A 20,346-nucleotide genomic window follows, 5' to 3' on the forward strand; every position below is an offset into this window, starting at 1 on the left:
GCTAGGTCTCTTGGGGGGGTTCTGCTGAGAAGGTGCTTGTTGAGCATGTGCTCCTGCTGCCTCTTCTGCCAAATAGTGCTAGCTCTAGTTTGCTTATATACAAACTTAGCAAAATTGCCCTACCTACTTTTGTTGGAAAGTCACTTAAATTAATAAGTGAAAAATGTCAAAAATAGGTAAAATAGGCTAATTGCACTGGACAATTCCCTAACTGATTCTAATGGAAATATCTGATGATCATGCTGTGTGCAACCAGAGGATATGCATCTACACTAAGTGACTGGGCATGCACGGTCTACGAATAGACTCACAAAAAGTGCCAGATCACTTCTAATCCAGACTGACTCGACTGTCTGAACCTTGGTCATGCTGTAGCTTGTCCACGGACACATAGGGCTGGATGTGTCATGTGACAGACAGGCTGCCGGCTGCTGTTGTTTGTTGACGGGCTGTTGTTGCCTGTGCGCTATTGCTTTTGCTGCTTGCCCTAGCCTACGCGAACCATAAAACACAGTAGCTCGAGCACGAGCACTTGTCCGAGCTTGGTGCACGAACCCTCAAACACAGCGGCGCGAGCACCTACACCTGCCTCAACCTGATTTTTAATGCAATTCAGAGCTCAGACCCAGAACTCTCACGAGTTGCAGACCTGCAGGGAATTACAGAACAACATTGAAAGAAATTAGCAGAAAGGAAAATCAGAAAATCAGAAAATGTATGATTGATATGAGGAAAACATATGTATGCATTATACGGGACATGGATGTATGCGTAATGTCGATATAGTGTGTTGGCCTCTCTTGCAGAAGTGCAAATTGTGTTTTTGATGGAGGTCATGAGCGCTTCGCCAGTGTGTAAGCCCCATACGAAGGCAACCTTTGTGCTTACAAACAAGCGGATAACACGAATGGAAAGGGAGATGAAAGAGTGGAAAGCAGATACGGAGGGATGGTGGAAAGAGAAGGCCAACCTTCTTCAAATGTTTCTCAACGAAGGCACGCAATGGAAGAAGGAGAAAGAGGATTTGCACGCAGAGCTACAAGCACGTAAGGTGGATTCAAAAGCACTTAAAGAAGAGGTCTCAACCCTCAAGCGAGAGCTTGTTGATAGATCAAGCAGTGGACTAGAGGAAGGGGAAATCCAGCCCTCGGTGATAGAGGAAATCAAGGTCATTAAGGAGCAGGTACGGATGATCAAAGAGGAGGAGAAACAGTGTGGTAAAGACGTCTTCGTGGATGGATGTGATCACGACGATACAGAGAAGGCGGATGAGGCCGAGAAATGGATAGAAGTCGCTAAGGAAGGGAAAGGGAAAGAAACCACATCTGTCCCCACTCCTACAATCATCAACATGACTCTAGAAGAAGAGCAGCGAAGGAAAACTAGAGATTTGCATATAAGAGTAACCGGTCTAAAAGACCGAGATGATGTGCAAGGAGAAGTCGCAGAACTTCTCCGCATGATGGGTACTGAGGCTACTCATACAAAGGCATGGAGGGTAGGGAAGAAGACACAAATAAATGGGGAGACTTCAAAAGAGAGCTTTAATCATCCGTTTCCCATCCATGGAGGCAAAGGACTTCTTGAAGAGGCGTCCTACACTAAAGAAAACAGGCATATTCCTTGGAGATGACCTCACTCTCACACAACTTGCGCATATGAGAGAGGTAATGCCAGAGATTCAAGCAGCAAGGGAGAAGGGAAAGTATGCCTTCTACAGAGATGGTCGGGTGGTGATTGTACAGCGGCGCTCCACATGACGGTGCGAGACCTATGGGACCACACTCAAAGTTGCCACCTGGAATTGTAATGGATCTATGCACCTTGACGTGGGTGCTTTTGAGGATAGTTTTACCGGAAGAGACATCGTCTTCTACTCTGAGACACATCAGGCCCCTAGGCAGTCTATGCCTCACATTAGTGGATATAGATGGGAGACAGCCTGTAGACAAGAGACACGATCAAAGCAGGGGCTCAGGAGGAGTTGCAGTGTTATTCAGGGAGGAGTTGCAGCCATTGATACATATAGCCTGCAGGGATGAGCAAGCTAGGTACATGTGGGTGAGATTGAGAGCAGAGACAGGCAGATATCTTTACATTGCTATTTGCTACTTCCCCCCGAGTACGTCAGTTTATGCACCACCTAGAGGACAGTCCCCCTTTTCTATTTTGGATGATGACATATGGGGGTTCTCTAGAGATGGTGACATCATCATTCTAGGGGATTTCAATGCTAGGACTGCCCATCATCAGATAGTATTTTATGATACTTCACAGGAGATGCTGAGAGAGCTGGATGTTGCAGAGACGGGCCTATCCAGACTATCACAGGATGGGGAACACACTGAGTATGGACGACACTTGATAGACATGGGGGCTACACATGGATTGGCCATCTTGAATGGCCTACAGAGATTTCCCGCTGCGGGGGTTTTGCATGCTTTCCACACTGACATGGAGCCAGCACCGTGGATTATGTCATGGCACAGCCGAGCCTCATCTCTAGTATCCAGGATCTCACGGTTGGACCCAAACCTGCTGGTGTGGCAGTGGATCATGCTCTGGTGTCGTTGACCATCTCTTTTCAGTTTACTGTAGCACACAGGCCACGAGCAACAACCCCTACTCGCTACACCTTCACGCGGGAGACGGACTCTGTATACATAGATGGGATCTACAGAGGTCTGTGCACAGAGGGGCCAGTACACATCATCTCTGTACACAGTTCTCGAGAAGCCCCCCCTTCTCGACCCCCCCAAATCCATGCCCACACACATGTGCTTTTATCACCGCCGGTTGAGATGGTGAGGAAGGCCATTGACAGGATGAGGACTGGGAGAGCATATGATCATGATGGCTTAGTGGCTGAGCATTTCACGCATGCCAGAGATCTACTAGCAGAGCTTCTAGCAGTTATGTTTAACCATGCCATGTGTGAGCTCTTGCTTGATACTTGGAGCCTATCTACTGTTGTACCTATCTTCAAGTCGGGAGACCCTATAAAGCTTGGGAATTATTGCACTATCATGATTGGACACACATTGGCACGGTTGTACGCATCTATTCTTGAGCAACAGCTGAGTAGATGGGCAGAGGGAGGGGATACGCACAGCCGGGCAGGCAGGGTTCAGGAGGGTTTTTCTACTCTTGACCATATCTTGACACTCAGAGCCATCATTGAGGAGGGCAGATCGCATGGGTGACGGATCTATTGTAGCTTTGTGGATTTCCGCAAAGCTTTTGACAGAGTGCCTAGAGCTAGATTGATGCGCAGATTACAGCAGATGGGAGTACCCACAGAGCTCATTTGGGGGGTCATGGCATTATACACGTCAGTAGTGGGGCATGTACGCACCTCAGAGGGTCTATCCACATCGGTTCACTCAACTATTGGGGTGAAGCAGGGTTGCCCGCTCTTTCCTACTCTATTTGGTATGTATGTGGATGAGGTTTCTGACTACATTAGAGATGGTGATAGAGGTGCACAGCTAGTAGGGACATGGATTCCACTATTGTTATATGCTAATGATATTGTGTTGATCTCCGACTCTCTGGAGAGGATGCAACGTCACTTGGATGCTTTGCATAGGTTTGCCCAGGAAAGTGGTTTGTCCGTCAACCTTGGTAAAACCAAGGTCATGGTATTTCATACCACCCCACAGTGGATCAGGAGGTTAGCGCCCGCATTCACATACGGCCAGGAGACAATGGAGTATACAGATGCTTACACTTACCTTTGAGTGGTTTTTAGTGGGCCAGCATTTTCATTGAGGAGGGCAGCAGAGACTCGATTGACGAGAGCCCATGCAACATTGGGTAGATTGGAAAGGATGTGTTCACAGGTTCAGTTTCAGGAGCCTCGGACGAAGCTCTGGCTCTTTGACACTTTGGTGGCTTCTGCATTGCTTTATGGAGCTGAGATTTGGGGACCTTCATTGGATCATCATGGGAGACATGCCACAGTGATGGATGGGGGGACATGGAGAAGCCTTTGGTCTCTATGATCTCATGGCTCATTAGAGCTAAGGCTTCAGTACCACGTGCTATTGTCCGGGCAGAGCTAGCTGCCCCCCCACTAGCGGTTGAGGCGCTCATCAGATGTGTCTCCTTCATACACTGCATGTGGGAACTTCCCAGAGACAGATATGCCAGCCTTGCACTTGAGTCCTCTCAACAGTTAGCCATGTAGGGAGATAGAGCATGCTGGCATGGGGAGATTACATCATAGTTTCAGGCGCATGGGTTTAGCATAGACAGATTGCCTCCCTTCCATTACTCACTGGATGCACCCTCTTTGACTCTTACACAGTCCGAGATCACCAGGCTCATCCGCCAGGACCTGACTCGGCTAGACACCAGGTGTCACAAACGGGAGTGCACAACACTATAAAATACATTCGGATAAATAGGATTTATCACTTATTACTGAAGCCAGAGGATATAAAGAGAAATAAAATAGAGAGAGAGATAGAGAGTGAGAAGATTGACACAGTACTGGGACCAGAAGATGGGCTGGTCCCCCCCCGTAATAGTATCTTTATTACTGAGGAGAAGTCTATACAAGCACTTGAACCGAATGTATTACCACGTTCGTTCTAGAATAAGACTTGATGGTTCCCGGAAGCCTCAGCTTCCGATTCCTAGGGCAAAACCCTATTCCAAGGAACTTCCGTTGCTTATTCCAATTCCTCGAGAATCAAGGTTCTCGCCTCTGGATCTCACCTTCTAGACTCAGGGCATGGCATCCCTGCAACTCTTTTCCAACTCTCTTTCCAGAGTCCTCTTCCCGCAGAATAACTCTGCTTTCCCGGACACGAAGTCCTTACTTGGGAATCCCAACTTCCGGATCCCAACTTGAGAGACTACCTCTCTCCGATCCGTGGATCTACTTCCGAAACTCGGGTACGAAACCCTTGGGCTGATCTGGCTCTAGTTCCTCAGAGCGCTTTTCTCCTATAGAGGCTCATGCCTTCCTCTGCTCCTACTCCCTCACGAAGAGGAAGTACACCTGCAATCAAATACTCAAAGATCATAACATGAAAATCATTACCTTCAAAGTCTCGACGCTCGAAACGCATCTCGGTTCTCGAAAAAGAAATTCCCCAGAAGAGATCTCTACATAGAAAATCCTCTCTTCCAATCCTACACACAAAAGAGGTGTGTTCTCGGGTTCCTTCTCGTAAATCAGCCCCGTCTACGACGTTTATGGGCTGAAAACAGAGAAAAACAGCAACTTGTCGCGATGGAAACACGCTTCGTAGACACTTCTTCGCGAGGGAACTCGCGCACTGGGTCTTGGCGACATCTGGTACACTTGGGGCAGCCATGGGCATCACCGGCAACGTCTTCTTTACGGTTGAAATCTGCAGTAACATCTCCTCCTTGCAAAGATTGGTCCTTCCCTTTGGGAGAGGGCGTGTGATTGCTTTATAGCTTCTAGCCACGAGCACGAATAGCTGCTCGCGTAGAGATCGCGGCTCTTTTTTTTTTTTTTTTCCGTTGTTCTGCCAGAAAAAGAGAGAAAACGCTGCTGATCTGTTGCCTTATTTATGAGATAGCTGCCCACTTATTAAGTGGGCGGTCGGTCACCTTTAAAAATGGTCTGAATCTGTCCAAAAACTCAATAAAACCTTATAAGTTAAACACAATGCTTTCATAGCACTTCCCAGGCGTCCCTGGATGCAATCACATGCACAGTTGCAATGCAGACATAGACTTCCTCGCGAGAAAGCATCTGCTTTCCCGAAAGGCAATCCCGCTTTCTCAAAAAGCATTTGTTTTTCCTCAAAGTTTCCTCTGAACCCATCTTCATTCAAGTGCTTGCTTTTTCCTTGTGCATAATTCTAACACAGTTCGGAATTTCCTCTCGACTATGGATATCCCCTTTCCGATGCACCTGTCACCCACCTTGTGACGCATCAGGAATACCCATCACCTAGTCCTTTCCTACCGAACTTACGGTACAATCTCCTTCGCGATGCTCTATGTCACCCATCCTATGACGCATCAGAGATGTTCGTTCCCGGATGGTCGGATACTTCTTTCTGATGCTCCCTGTCACCCATCCGATGTGATGCATCAGAAGTACCGGTTCCTGGTGGCCTTACAGATATTCCCGTTCTCAATGCTCCCGTCATTACTTTGAATGATGCACTAGGAATACTCTGTACTCGGATGTCTCCAGTGAGAAAAACCCTCTCACTTAAAATTCCAATAATTCATTTAGAATTATTTTTCATGGTGTTCCAAGCGAGAAAACCCTCTCACTTATAAATCCAATAATTCATTTAGAATTATTTTTATGTCAGATAAAGCCAATTTAGCAACACCAGGAGGACATGGATATAGCCAGCACAGGAGCTGGGCACGAAGATGGCTTTCTACATATCATCTTCTCCCGCTTACGGAGGACGGTTTTGTGACGAGGCCTAGATACATGGACACCCACTTGTCTCATGGGATACGATATGCTATTGGCCAGATACGCACATCTTCACACCAGCTGCGGATTGAGACTGGGAGATATAGCAGAGTACCAACAGAGGCCAGGATATTCCCCCTGTATGACATCGAGCCTGAGACAGAGTTGCACTACACATGCCACTGCCCCGTCTACTACGAGATACGAGGCCGCTTCCATTGCTTGTTCATGCGGTATGAGGATCAGAGATGCCTGGGTCTGTTTTTGCTGGAGCTGCGCAGACACATAGAGAGCTTGATGAGAGGAGAGGCTAGCCAGTCTCAGAGACAGATCGCAGACTTCTTTAGAGCTGCCACTGGACACCCGGAGGAGCTACTACCACAGCGGAGCTCGTCGCCTCACACCAGAGGCACACTGATCGACGGAGCGACCGAGCTGGGGAGATCCAGACGCCCACGATTGCAGAGGACTACACAGCGTCGATGGAGGGTGCATCAGAGGATTCAGATCACTTTGGCCCGACACGTACAACGCTCGGTCAGACTACTTACCATGGAGGAGATTGATGAGATCCGCTAGCGATCGATGCTGGATCTCTTGTGATCTAGCTATCCCAGCCAGCTGCTTAGTTCACACCTAGCAGTTTAGGATTCCATAGTATTTTATTTTGTCATTTTGTCATTTTGTCATCTTGTTACTCTGACTTTGTATTAGATCCACCACATTGTAACTTTCTGGTCTCATAGGTCACTTTGGCCTTTTGAAGACGTCAATATAACATTTCATTTCTCTCTCGGATGTTTCCTTCTTTTCTTTTATGCTTTATCTCAGATGATTGTAGCACATCTGATACAGTTGTAAGTTTTGGTCTCATGGGTCTTTTTGGCCTTTCGAAGACGGTAATATAACACTCTCTCTCTCTCTCTCTCTCTCTCTCTCTCTCTCTCTCTCTCTCTCTCTCTCTCTCTCTCTCTCTCTCTCTCGCGCGCGCGCGCATGTGTAGGCTATGTTGACGTCAAGGAGGTTTGTACGACGAGTGTAAAATGAGCCACTAGGGAGGTGCATAATGCCATGTGATATGGGCATGATCCCGACTGAAAAGAATTGAAGATCTTACCCATGTGTGAAGAAAGTTGCATCTTCGCTGCTTCGCTACCCTAGAGGGCCTGGCTGAAGTATCCCACTAACTACGAAGAGTATGCAACAACTCAGTCCAAATCATAGTTACCAGGAATGGGAAATTGGAACGGGGAACGGTAACATGCATGAAATGCCATTCCCTGTTTCAGATACACACGTTTGAAACACGGAACGGGGACTCGGAACGGGAAATCGGGATGGGAACGGGGAACGCGGACCTGAAAATGGCCATTCCCTGTTACTATGGTCCAAATGGCTGCCAAAATGGTGGATGTAGGGGAGGAATGTGAGCCCGCAATGTGAGCACATCAAGCCTTCCACATGATCCAAAGTATGATGCATTCATGCATTCAATGCAGATTTTGACATCTGTGCCATCTATAAAGGTGACTAGTATCCCTTTCATAGTCTTTCCAGATACTATCACTTTTGAGTGGAAAAGGATGCTACACTCGCAGAGTATTGTGGTTACACTCGCATAGTCTGCAGCAGCTCGGTCCAAATGGTTGTCAAAATGGTGGATGTAGGGGAGGAATGTGAGCCCGCAATGTGAGCATATCAAGCCTTCCGCATGATCCGAAGTATGATGCATTCATGCATTCAATGCAGATTTCGACATCTTTGCCATCTATAAAGGTGGCTAGTACCCCTTTCATAGTCTTTCCAGATACTATCACTTTTGAGTGGAAAAAGATGCTACACTCGCAGAGGATTGTGGTTACAGGAAGACCAAACCAATGCCTTAGATGTCATGAGATAAGGCACTTGGTGAGGGATTGCCTAAGAGGGCGACAACGGAGACAGACCGTTTGTAGGAAGAGACGATCCTCACAGCCACAACAGACCCAACAGAGTTCTGCACAGCAAGACCCTGTGCGGAGTCGGCAGCATGAGAGTGCTCAACAGCCTCACAGTGTTGAGCTATACAGAGAGATAGGTAGGTAGGTACATGCACAACCTATCCTTCTTTACAGAGTGGTAGTGAGATAGAGGTTGGCAGAGGCAGAGCATTCTTAGACAGATCTCCGAAGTAGAGGTTACTAGGTTTGGATTCAGAGGAGGTTCAGGGGAGCTGGACAGAGGGATAGAGGAGGATCAACACTTGATGGCAGCCCAAGAGCAGCTTGAGTTGCCCCAGGATTGGCCAGTTCAGCAGACTTTGGATCTCTTGGAGATTCAATCGTAGGTGCCTCTCACAATAGGCTTTGCTCAGGGGGAGCAGGAGAGCGAGTCTTTGCAGTTTTCAAAGGATTTTGACTATTCAGCAGGTTTCACATCTCCAGTAGATGTCCCGGTTTCTGAGATCTTGCTTGCTCAGTTCTTTGAGGTTGGCCCATGGAGATCTCCATTGTTTCTTTGAGGAGTGGACCACGATGGGTCGATATGTTTTTCCTGCAGTTGTTAGGAGCACGTCGCATTTTCCTTGGTCGAGAGAGAGCTCCCATGATCAGATTTGGTGTTCAGGTTTTACATGATCACTACTTTTGGACGAAGAGGTTGTCTAAGATACCATACAGAAGTAGACCATGGTTGAGGCGAGGTACTTTATGGATATCAGATAGTTTGCAAATTTGTTTGAGAGTCAATTTAGAGATACCTTAGGGAAGTTGGTTTGGTTAGAGAGATGTGCATCTTGGTACCTTCCCTTGGCTTTTGAGGTGGACAGCGAGTGGGTCCCTCTTGCCGCCTCTCTTACAGTTTGGTTGTGCCGTAGATCCGCATCCTCTTTTGGGGTACATCAGGATGTGGATGATTTGGAGGCACGGCCTAGGGGCTTCACAGTCCTTGGATTTATGAGCTGCTATAAGAGGTTTTTACAACGGATGCTTTATATGAATCAGATACCCGGCACTGGGCTACATCGCTTGAGGTGGAAAGAGCTTTAGGCAAATTTGTGTAGACTTGTTCGCAATCCAGATAGCTATCTTCACCACCTAATTGTAGTATCTATATTAAGATGTTTCTAGTGGTTTGATTTGGGATTTTCCCCCATGATCTCCTTGTGTACCTTTAGGGTTTTTCCCATTGTCTTGTATATGGAGCTATGGTCGATTTTATGTAATGCAAAGGGTCAAAGCCCCACTGTCATTGCATTTATAATCGTCTTGTAGAGGCGGAAATTGTGAGACATCAATGAATATGTGTGCCCTATGGTTATTAAAACAAGGACAAAAGTACAGGAAAATAGGGCCTCAATCCTGCGTATGGGTGATGAAGGGATGGAACTCTAAATCTATGAGTATGAAGCTATAGGCTCAGGGAGTACAATCATGATATAGATGTATCCAACTAGCTCCATGCGGTACCAAACTGGGGTTATTGGTTATCATGCATGCATGGGGAGGGGGTGAAGAGTCCACGAAAGATAGCAGTAAGATCTGAAAAAGCCTTCTCCGCTCTCTACTGCTTGGCCGGCTGATGTGCATTCATACCTCTCTAATTGCCCTTTGACATATACTTATGGCCCAATTCAGGGTGCTCTGGGCCCCTTGCAAGATCCAATAATCTCGCCAACTGTTTTTTGACTCCTCTCTGAGTAGGAGGGGTGTAGAAGTGGCTCTCTACTGACAGTGTTCGTAGTGGCATCAACACCCTAGCATTGCCTAGACTGCATACCTTCTAGTGAGTCTGTCTCTTGCAAAACTTGCCATGGAAAAGCTTTCTGTAACACCAGTGAAAGTACCTTCCAAATACACATAGGAGTCCACAATCTCATCTCAATTTGGTTGCTAGGGTGATCTGTTGAGAACATAGTGACATAAAAACGCGTTTCGGCCCTTTGAAACCTCGAAACGGCGAAACGGCTGAAATGTTTCGGCGAAACGGGTGAACCGAGTTGATTTTTTTTTTGCCCCCCTTTTGGCCAGTTGACTTCAAACAACCCGTTTGGGGATTTTTTAAGCCATGTACATAGCAAAAAATCGACAGATTTTTTGACCCTCACACACATTGAATAATCTCTCTCTCTCTCTCTCTCTCTCTCTCTCTCTCTCTCTCTCTCTCTCTCTCTCTCTCTGTGAACCTTTCACGTCAGCCTCTGGCCCCCTCGTCTTTACACGTACGTTGCTGCAGCTGGCTGCTAACTTACCTTGTTCACTGGTGACTCAAGTCTCACATCTAGATTTTGGTATTTCACATGTCTTGATAGGTGAATTTGCACGTATATTCAATGTATGATTATATGTACATATATGTAAAACGAAACCTGTGTTTCGCTTTTTTTGAGCTGTGAAACGAAACATTTCTGAAAGTCCGAAACCCCGAAACATTTCATGTCACACTGGCTCAGAGGTCTAGAAGATCATGACCTTGGTTTTCCCTAGGTTCATTGTGAGGCCCCTCAAAACTCATCCCAGGCCCGAAGATGTCATGGGAGGCTAGTGAAAGTAACTACCAAATGTACATAGGAGTCAACGATCTCAACTCAGCACCTTGCTAGTGTGAAGACAGCTCTAGTCCTGATCTGTCCAGAGGTATGAAGGATCATGCCCTTTGTTTTCCCAAGGTTTAGGCGACAGGCCCCAGTGCAAACAAAACTCATCCAAGGCCTGAAGATGCTACTACCCAGGAGAGATTCTATCAAGGTCTTGTGAAGGCAAAAGAGAACTTGCCTAAGAGACAAAACTGTATACAAGATGTCTTGTCAGCTGGATGTCATACGATACAACAAAACTCATTGGTTAGTGGGAAAGTACAATTGTGATATGGTTTTAGACTTCTCTGTTTGAATGAATCTACAATAGCCAAAGAATTGATCAGGACTTCCAAGTTTTTTTTACCACGTATGGAATGTGAATGCTCAAAACTAAAATACCAATTTTGCAGGTTTTTAGAAAAGGTTTTATGGTGGTGAGCCATTCCCTGCTGTCAGCTGCTCTCATATATCAGGTCTTTTCTTACCTTTATGATCAAATATTTTTACTGGTGTTGTCGTGTTTTGATTTTCTGTGTGAGTGTTGCCTCTGAACTCACATATTGGTTGGTTCACCCTGCAGACATGGCTTTTGGACGCATCTAAGTACAGTAAGGTAATTACTTTTCCTGTAATTATGCTTACAGGGTAGGGAAAGAACTTCTAATGTTATTCATTTGGTGTATGGCAGGAAGCAATTGCTGTGTACTATAGGTTCATTTGGAACCTCTTTTATGCTGAGTATGCCATGTTTCCTTTCATCTGACGTTTTGAGAGAGCTGAGTAATCCGTTCTATTTTACAACTTTGGAGGACTAAAAGCATCCGAAAACCCAGGCCTGCATGATAAAGAAGCAAGTTAAGATATGATCATGTGTATGCCAACGGTCAACGTGCCGCATTTACCATTTTTGAATAAAGATTTTTTCTGCCGAGGAAGCTGCAATTCATTGAGTGTGAGGCCAAGATTAGCTTGAGCAGGTGATGGCAGCTTGCAGAGGGCCTGGGAGTGGCTAGCCTTCGACTGCGATACTCATTGGGAATACCATTGAAGATTTTGAACAGGGACAGTGCTCACATATCCCAGTTTGTAGTGTAAATTTCGGAATTGAAATCGAGAAATCCTTGTTGTAATTTCATTGGGCCTTAATTTTCAAGGTTAAGAGTTGGGCACTTTAGCTACAAATCTTGGTAATTATCTTAGGTTTTGGCATGAATCCCTGTTGTGTCATTGGTTGACCTTAAAACCAAGGCCAAGAAAGCCAGTTTTCTCGAGCAGTGAACAGGGACATTAGCGAAATCATAGCCTACCCAATTTTGTGAGTTGAACAACACCAAGGTACTCACAAAATTACAAAAGTTATTTCAGTTGCAAGGGGTTAATATGAATGCTAAGTTGTTAGCTTTTTCTCTTGTGTATCATTTTTTACAGATTATATACCTCCCTATATTCAATAAATGGGTTCGCTGAATGTCATCACAAGCTGGTGTCAAAAGACCCAAAACTTGTTGAAGTTTTCTGACCATCTCCAAACTTCAAACAAGAATGTTTTCTTGTTTGTTGTCAAGCTATTAAAGTAGCACCTGTGATTGCATGTAAATCATAAAGCTCAATTCCAGCTATGACTAGAAGTATAATTTCCTCAGGGTACTAAAATTTTGCAGAAATTGCCATATAAGTGAGACGGCGAAACGAAACGAAACTCTGCCACTTTGAATAACGAATATCTTTGGCCTTGATGTATAATGTCTGATTGAAAGGCTTCATATGTACCTGGGAAAGTTCACATTGCTAGCCTATGCTTGGTTCTACTGTAAGCTCTCCGCTAAGGTTCGGTTACGGAGTCCATGCACTTGGAAAAAAAAACCTTTGATCCCTCACCTCTAAGAAATGTAGTGCATAGGATTTAATGAACCTGTCATTTTTCTGTTCCGTCTCTCTCTCTCTGGCAAAAAAAATGCTAGAGAATGCCATTATAGACTTAGTTGCAAGACACAAGAAGGCTGTTGCCAGTGAAGACCTCCCCTTTGAGTACATATATAAAGATCGAGACCGAGTTGTAAGGCAAAAATAAAAGCTAGAGAATGTCTTTATAGTCATAGTTGTTGTCAGCTTCTTCCTTTGATCTTTGCCACGACAATGTATGCCGTCGCTTGCTTTGATTTCTCCCCTTAATGATTACTTTCTTCTTCTTCTTTGTTTCGAATAAGATATTTGCCATGCATATTTTGGTGCTCTGGTTGTACATGATTTCCCCTATTCATTTTTTTGAAGTGCATGCAATGATATTTTGATTAATGATATTTCTCAATGAGAGAATGCTGAAAAAGACGCTCAAAAGCACTTGTGTGCTCAATTTTGTGTTAGTGCTTGCGTGCTGTCCAAGTCTTTTGGTTTGTAACTTTTAGTGAACACACACAAGAACCTCCTCCCCTTCCTCCTTTCCCCTCTTTAGTAAACCAAACTAAAATTTAAGAAAAAAGAACCAATTGCCAATTTCTCAAGGCCATGCTCGCGACATTGATGTTCTTGCCGATTCGTTGGAGATTCTGTTGAGAGGCGATAGTCGTGGATTGTCGGAAGTGGGTCATTGGACTTCAAAGAATTCCGTGAGAATCTAGCCAATGTGAGGCTGATATTGTGGGGCGAACAATTGTTTGTTGCATGGTTTGATGCTCTCAAATTTGCCTTGTATGCCGCAAGCCTAGAAGTCTTGAAAATGCACACTTGTATCTGAGCATGGTAATTAGTGGGTTGGTGTGGTGTTGAATGAAGCTTGAGAGCAACCCTAATTTTGTGTTGTTGCTACATGTTGAAGCTCATAAAGCATGCAAAATGTTTTATTAAGCCAATATTTGTTCACCCACTTGCGATGCTCTAATTGGATGCCAAGTATGCTTGTTGCCAAAGCAGGTTACCAACAGTGTTGGATGTGCTCGTTGCTAACGTGGTCAACATGCCTTAGAATATACTACAACCTTGTTTTGTTGTGTTGATGGTAGCTCATCCCGGTGCTATCAAATTTATTGGTCCTCTCCACTAGTGGCGAGCTCAAGGGCTCCAAGTGGGAGATTGTTAAGTATAGAGCCTTATTTAACTTTGTGTTTTTAATTCTAGAAACACACATTTTTAAGGCCCTTGTTATGAGTAGAAGCTATAGTGCATGAGAAAAATCACTAATCCAAAATATTCATTTTTGCCGGAATATCATGGCCGGATGGCGGCCAAAAGGTGACTGAAAATTGGTCCGTAGATACGTGGTTGGTGGTCTTGAAGGAGTACGAGCGGAAGTGCGACGCTAGAGAGAGTGCGAGAAGAAGAGCACGACGATATGGTGAACTCGCTCTACTGTAATGTGTAGAGCATAGTGAGTTCTTATTAGGTTTTAACAAAAGAATGTGTGTACATACCTGGCGGCCCGCCCACTTACCTGGGCGACCACATTGGGCTTTATACCCCAACAACCTCCCACTTAAAGTCCAATGTGGCACTTTAAGTGTGAGAGAAGCTACTATACAAGCTAATATACAAGAGATGTAGAGAAGTGATGTACTACCCTACACCTAACTGCTTGTGAAAATGCGCAAAGCTCTCTGAGGGAAGTCCTTTTGTAAGTAGATCAGCAGGATTTTCTGTGGTGTGAACTTTGACAAGCTGAATTTGCTTATCCTCGATCATTTCCCTGATGAAATGATATTTCACATCCACATACTTTGTCTTTGAGTGATAAACTGGATTGCGAGCTAATTGTATAGCACTCTGACTATCACAATATAACACATGCATCTCTTCTTTGATTCCCAAATCTGTTACTAGTCGATTAAGCCAAATTGATTCTTTGCATGCCTCTGATGCTGCAACATATTCAGCCTCTGTAGTAGACTGAGTAACACAATCTTGTAATCTAGAACGCCATGATACTGCTCCACCAGCCAATGTAAAGACATACCCTGACGTAGACCTTCGGTTGTCTAAGTCACCTGCATAATCTGAGTCTGTAAAACCCTTTACACTTAGCTCCTGACTCCCATAGCATATACGCATACTCTTTGTAGCTTTCAGGTATCTCAATATTCCTTTCACTGCCTCCCAATGTTTCTTGCCTGGGTTTGACGTGTATCGACTTACTACTCCCACTGCACATGCAATGTCTGGACGAGTAGCAATCATTGCATACATCAAACTACCCACTGCAGACGCATATGGAATCTTATCCATTTCAGCCTGTTCTTCCTCAGACACAGGACAATCTTGTTTGCTAAGTTTCACATATGGTGGCAATGGAACACTCAATGCCTTTCCCTTCTCCATATTGAAACGTTGCAAAACCTTGTCAATATACTCTGTTTGAGATAACCAAATCAACTTCTTTGATATGTCTCTCTCAATGCGCATACCAAGAATATGACTTGCCTCACCCATGTCTTTCATGTCAAACGATTTTGCCATCTTTGACTTCAAAGCTGAAATTTCTTCCAGGTGCTTGCCAGCAATAAACATGTCATCCACATACAAAATAAGGATCAGCCAACTGCCATCCTTAGCCTTCTTTGTATATACACAGTGATCGAACTCACTACGTTTGTAGCCTTGAGAAAGCATAAACTTGTGGAACTTATGGTACCATGCCTTCGGTGATTGTTTTAAGCCATAAAGACTCTTTAACAACTGGCATACCAAATCTTCCTTGCCTTTCTCAACAAACCCTTCTGGCTGCTGCATGTAAATTTCCACATCTAAATCACCATGCAAGAACGCTGTCTTGACATCCATTTGGTGCAACACCAAATCTAATATGGCAACCAATGCAAGAAAGCATCTCAATGTAGTCATCTTGACCACCGGAGAGAAGACTTCATCAAAGTCAATGCCTTGTTCTTGCTTAAAGCCCATGGAAACAAGCCTTGCTTTGTACTTTGGCTGACTATCATGAGTGGCGATCTTATACCTGTAAACCCATTTACAAGGTAGAGCCTTTTTGCCCTGTGTTAATTTAACTAGCTTCCATGTCTGGTTTTTATGCAGAGCTATCATCTCTGACTGCATGGCCAATTGCCAATTCCTGGAGTCCTTCATTTGCACTGCTTCCTTGTAACATGAAGGCTCATTACAATCAGCCAACATGACATAGTTCATAGATGGAACAAACCGATCAGGAGGTCGTGAGATACGTCCCGATTTACGCAAAATAGGTGGCTGAGGCTCAACCACAACTTGTGGTTCCACTCTATCCTGTCCTTGCTCCTCTTGAGTCCTGACATTTTGTCTTGCACGTGCAGGTCCATCTTCTTGGAAGACAACTCTTCTAATCTCCTCAACCCTCTCTGGTTTAGAATGATATTTGGATTCATTAAAGTGAACATCATTGCTGCAGATAACCTTTCTGGATTCGGGATCCCAAAGTCTGTACCCCATCTCACCAGAATTACCATAGCCTAGAAAGATGGACTTTCTACTCTTTGGCTCAAGTTTGTTCCTAAATTCCTTTGGAACATGAGTATATGCCTCACAGCCAAAGACTCTGAGATGCTTGTATGAGGGCATTTTGCCTGACCATACCATCTCTGCCACTGAATCTTTCTGCAAAACCTTGCTAGGAGATCTATTTATAAGATGAACAGCTGTTGATACAGCTTCAGCCCAAAACCCATTTGGCAGTTGTGCATTAGACAACATACTTCTGACCTTCTCTTGTATGGTCCTAGTCATACTCTGAGCAACACCATTTTGAGGAGGATTGTAAGGAGCAGTAAGTTCACGTTTTATACCTTTTGACTCACAAAAGTCCTGAAAGGCCTTTGAAACATACTCTCCACCATTGTCAGTGCGTAAGAATTTAAGCTTCTTGCCACTTTGATTCTCCACAAGTGTCACAAACGTTTTGAAAACAGTAAATGCTTCATCCTTGTGCTTGAGAAAGTAAATCCATACTTTCCTTGAGTAATCATCTATAAATGTCATAAAGTAAGAAGCTCCCCCTAGAGATAGGTTAGGCATAGGTCCACACAAATCACTATGAACAAGTGCCAACTGTGTATCTCTTCTACTGCTTCTATGCTTATGTGGATGTTGTGTTTGCTTACCATACAGACAATGTTCACAGAATTCAAAATCATTAAATACATCATCTCTGACAATACATCCCATGTGGAAGTACCTGCAATGTCAGGATGAAATCTGGAATATCAAGCAGCAAACACAAGCTACCTGATGAACTAGTGGATGTCGCCTACAATCTGTGTGTAGATGTGTCCGTGTCATATGTGATACGCCTCCAAGAACTGTGAGCCGTCCTTCGATGTGTAGACAGCCACAAATCAGCACTCTAGGAGTGCCGATATCCTCAACACCTGCAGTCGTAGGCCGAAACCCCAAATTTGCAGAGTCGGATCTGCACCCGCCCCTCCGAGACCACGTCGTCGAAAATGGCCTGCGCAGAACTTTGTCGAAGCCGAACGGTGGCCGAGATGACCTCAAAATAAAATTCTGAGAACACCGAGTCCTTCGGGCTCACCCACAGGAATTGGGGCCGTGTCTTTGCCTGTCGAATCTCACTCCAATCTGAGCAGGTGACTCTAGCTACCTGCAAATGCTGCCCCGAGCCTCGATCTGAGCTCTGATACCAGTTGAAGGAGTACGAGCGGAAGTGCGACGCGAGAGAGAGTGCAAGAATAAGAGCACGATGATATGGTGAACTCGCTCTACTGTAATGTGTAGAGCATGGTGAGTTCTTATTAGGTTTTTACAAAAGAATATCTGTACATACCTGGCGGCCCGCCAACTTACCTGGGCGACCACATTGGGCTTTATACCCCAACAATGTGACCACTAAAGATCATGTTCGGCTAGGCAATGGGCAGACATGTGAGATCTTAGGTGTTGGAGATGTTCAATTGAAGTTTCAGAATGGCTCTTCTTTCACGTTGAAAAATGTGAGACATGTTCCCGCAATTACAAAGAGCTTGATCATCACAGGTTTACTTGATGATGCTGGCTACGTCACCAGTTTTGGACAGAACATGTGGAAGATATCCAAGGGTTCCATGACAGTAGCACATGGAGTAAATTCTGGAGGACTTTACATGATTTATGTATCAAATGTCTCTAAAAAATGTAATCAATGTAACCGAGCAGCCAAACGTTTCTTTGTGGCATAGCCGGTTAGGACATATGTCCAAGAAGGGAATGGAAATCTTGTCTCGTTCTAGTTATTTGCCTGGTTTTTCATTTAATGATTTTGAATTCTGTGAACATTGTCTGTATGGTAAGCAAACACAGCAGCCACATAAGCATAGAAGCAGTAGAAGAGATACACAGTTGGCACTTGTTCATAGTGATTTGTGTGGACCTATGCCTAACCTATCTCTAGGGGGAGCTTCTTACTTTATGACATTTATAGATGATTACTCATGGAAAGTATGGGTTTAATTTCTCAAGCAGAAAGATGAAGCGTTTAGTGTTTTCAAAACGTTTGTGACACTTGTGGAGAATCAAAGTGGCAAGAAGCTTAAATGCTTACGCATTGACAATGGTGGAGAGTATGTTTCAAAGGCCTTTCAGGACTTTTGTGAGTCAAAAGGTATAAAATGTGAACTTACTGCTCCTTAGAATCCTCCTCAAAATGGTGTTGCTGAGAGGATGAATAGGACCATACAAGAGAAGGTCAGAAGTATGTTGTCTAATGCACAACTGCCAAGGGCTGAAGCTGTATCAACAGCTGTTCATCTTATAAATAGATCTCCTAGCAAGGTTTTGCAGAAGGATTCGGTGCCATAGATGGTATGGTCAGGCAAAATGCCCTCATACAAGCATCTCAAAGTCTTTGGCTGTGAGGCATATACTCATGTTTCAAAGGAATTTAGTAACAAACTTGAGCCAAAGAGTAGAAAGTGCGTCTTTCTAGGCTATGGTAATTTTGGTGAGATGGGGTACAGACTTTGGGATCCCGAATCCAGAAAGGTTATCCGCAGCAATGATGTTCACTTTAATGAAGCCAAATATCATTCTAAACCAGAGAGGGTTGAGGAGATTAGAAGAGTTGTCTTCCAAGAAGATGGACCTGCACATGCAAGACAAAATGTCAGGGCTCAAGAGGAGCAAGGACAGGATAGAGTGGAACCACAGGTTGTGGCTGAGCCTAAGCCACCTATTGTGCGTAGATCTGGACGTATCACGCGACCTCCTGATAGGTTTGTTCCATCTATCAACTATGTCATGTTGACTGATTGCAATGAGCCTTCATGTTACAAGGAAGCAGTGCAAATGAAGGACTCCGGGAATTGGCACTTGGCCATGCAGTCAGAGATGACAGCTCTGCATAAAAACCAGACATGGAAGCTAGTTAAATTACCACAGGGAAAAAAGGGTCTACCTTTTAAATGGGCTTTAAGCAAGAACAAGGCATTGACTTTGATGAAGTCTTCTCTCTGGTGGTCAAGATGACTACATTGAGATGCTTTCTTGCATTGGTTGCCATATTAGATTTGGTGTTGCACCAAATGGATGTCAAGACAGCGTTCTTGCATGGTGATTTAGATGTGGAAATTTACATGCAGCAGCCAGAAGGGTTTGTTGAGAAAGGCAAGGAAGATTTGGTATGCTAGTTGTTAAAGAGTCTTTATGGCTTAAAACAATCACCGAGGGCATGGTACCATAAGTTCCACAAGTTTATGCTTTCTCAAGGCTACAAACGTAGTGAGTTCGATCACTGTCTATATACAAAGAAGGCTAAGGATGGCAGTTGGCTGATCCTTATTTTGTATGTGGATGACATGTTGATTGCTGGCAAACACCTAGAAGAAATTTCAGCTTTGAAGTCAAAGATGGCAAAATCATTTGACATGAAAGACATGGGTGAGGCTTGGTATGCGCATTGAGAGAGACAGATCAAAGAAGTTGATTTGGTTATCTCAAATAGAGTATATTGACAAGGTTTTGCAACGTTTCAATATGGAGAAGGGAAAGGCATTGAGTGTTCCATTGCCACCATATGTGAAACTTAGCAAACAAGATTTTCCTGTGTCTGAGGAAGAACAGGCTGAAATGGATAAGATTCCATATGCGTCTGTAGTGGGTAGTTTGATGTATGCAATGATTGCTACTCGTCCAGACATTGCATTTGCAGTGGGAGTAGTAAGTCGATACACGTCAAACCCAGGCAAGAAACATTGGGAGGCAGTGAAAGGAATATTGAGATACCTGAAAGCTACAAAGAGTATGCGTATATGCTATAGGAGTCAGGAGCTAAGTGTAAAGGGTTTTACAGACTCAGATTATGCAGGTGACTTAGACAACCGAAGGTCTACGTCAGGGTATGTCTTTACATTGGCTGGTGGAGCAGTATCATGGCGTTCCAGATTACAAGATTGTCTTA

At 44.5% G+C, this 20,346-nt stretch overlaps 1 protein-coding gene across 3 annotated transcripts in view; it reads left to right on the forward strand.

Moving 5' to 3' along the window:
- Window positions 1-12,380, forward strand: part of LOC147451769 (homogentisate solanesyltransferase, chloroplastic-like) — an 88,479-nt gene extending 76,099 nt beyond the window's left edge. For 2 of the 3 annotated variants that reach the window (XM_086517634.1, XM_086517635.1), the window contains 3 exons: window positions 11,387-11,449; window positions 11,557-11,589; window positions 11,665-12,380. In XM_086517634.1, coding sequence (XP_086373760.1) covers window positions 11,387-11,449; window positions 11,557-11,589; window positions 11,665-11,739 — 171 coding nt within the window. In that variant the 3' untranslated portion in view covers window positions 11,740-12,380. Of the gene's footprint in view, window positions 1-11,386; window positions 11,450-11,556; window positions 11,590-11,664 lie in introns of those variants that run through there. The other variant, XR_015188822.1, reaches the window with a different exon arrangement.
- The last annotated feature ends 7,966 nt before the right edge of the window (window positions 12,381-20,346 follow it).

The sequence above is a fragment of the Adiantum capillus-veneris genome, chromosome 8, assembly GCF_014529385.1.
Source record: "Adiantum capillus-veneris isolate H3 chromosome 8, ASM1452938v2, whole genome shotgun sequence".
NCBI lineage: Eukaryota > Viridiplantae > Streptophyta > Polypodiopsida > Polypodiales > Pteridaceae > Adiantum > Adiantum capillus-veneris.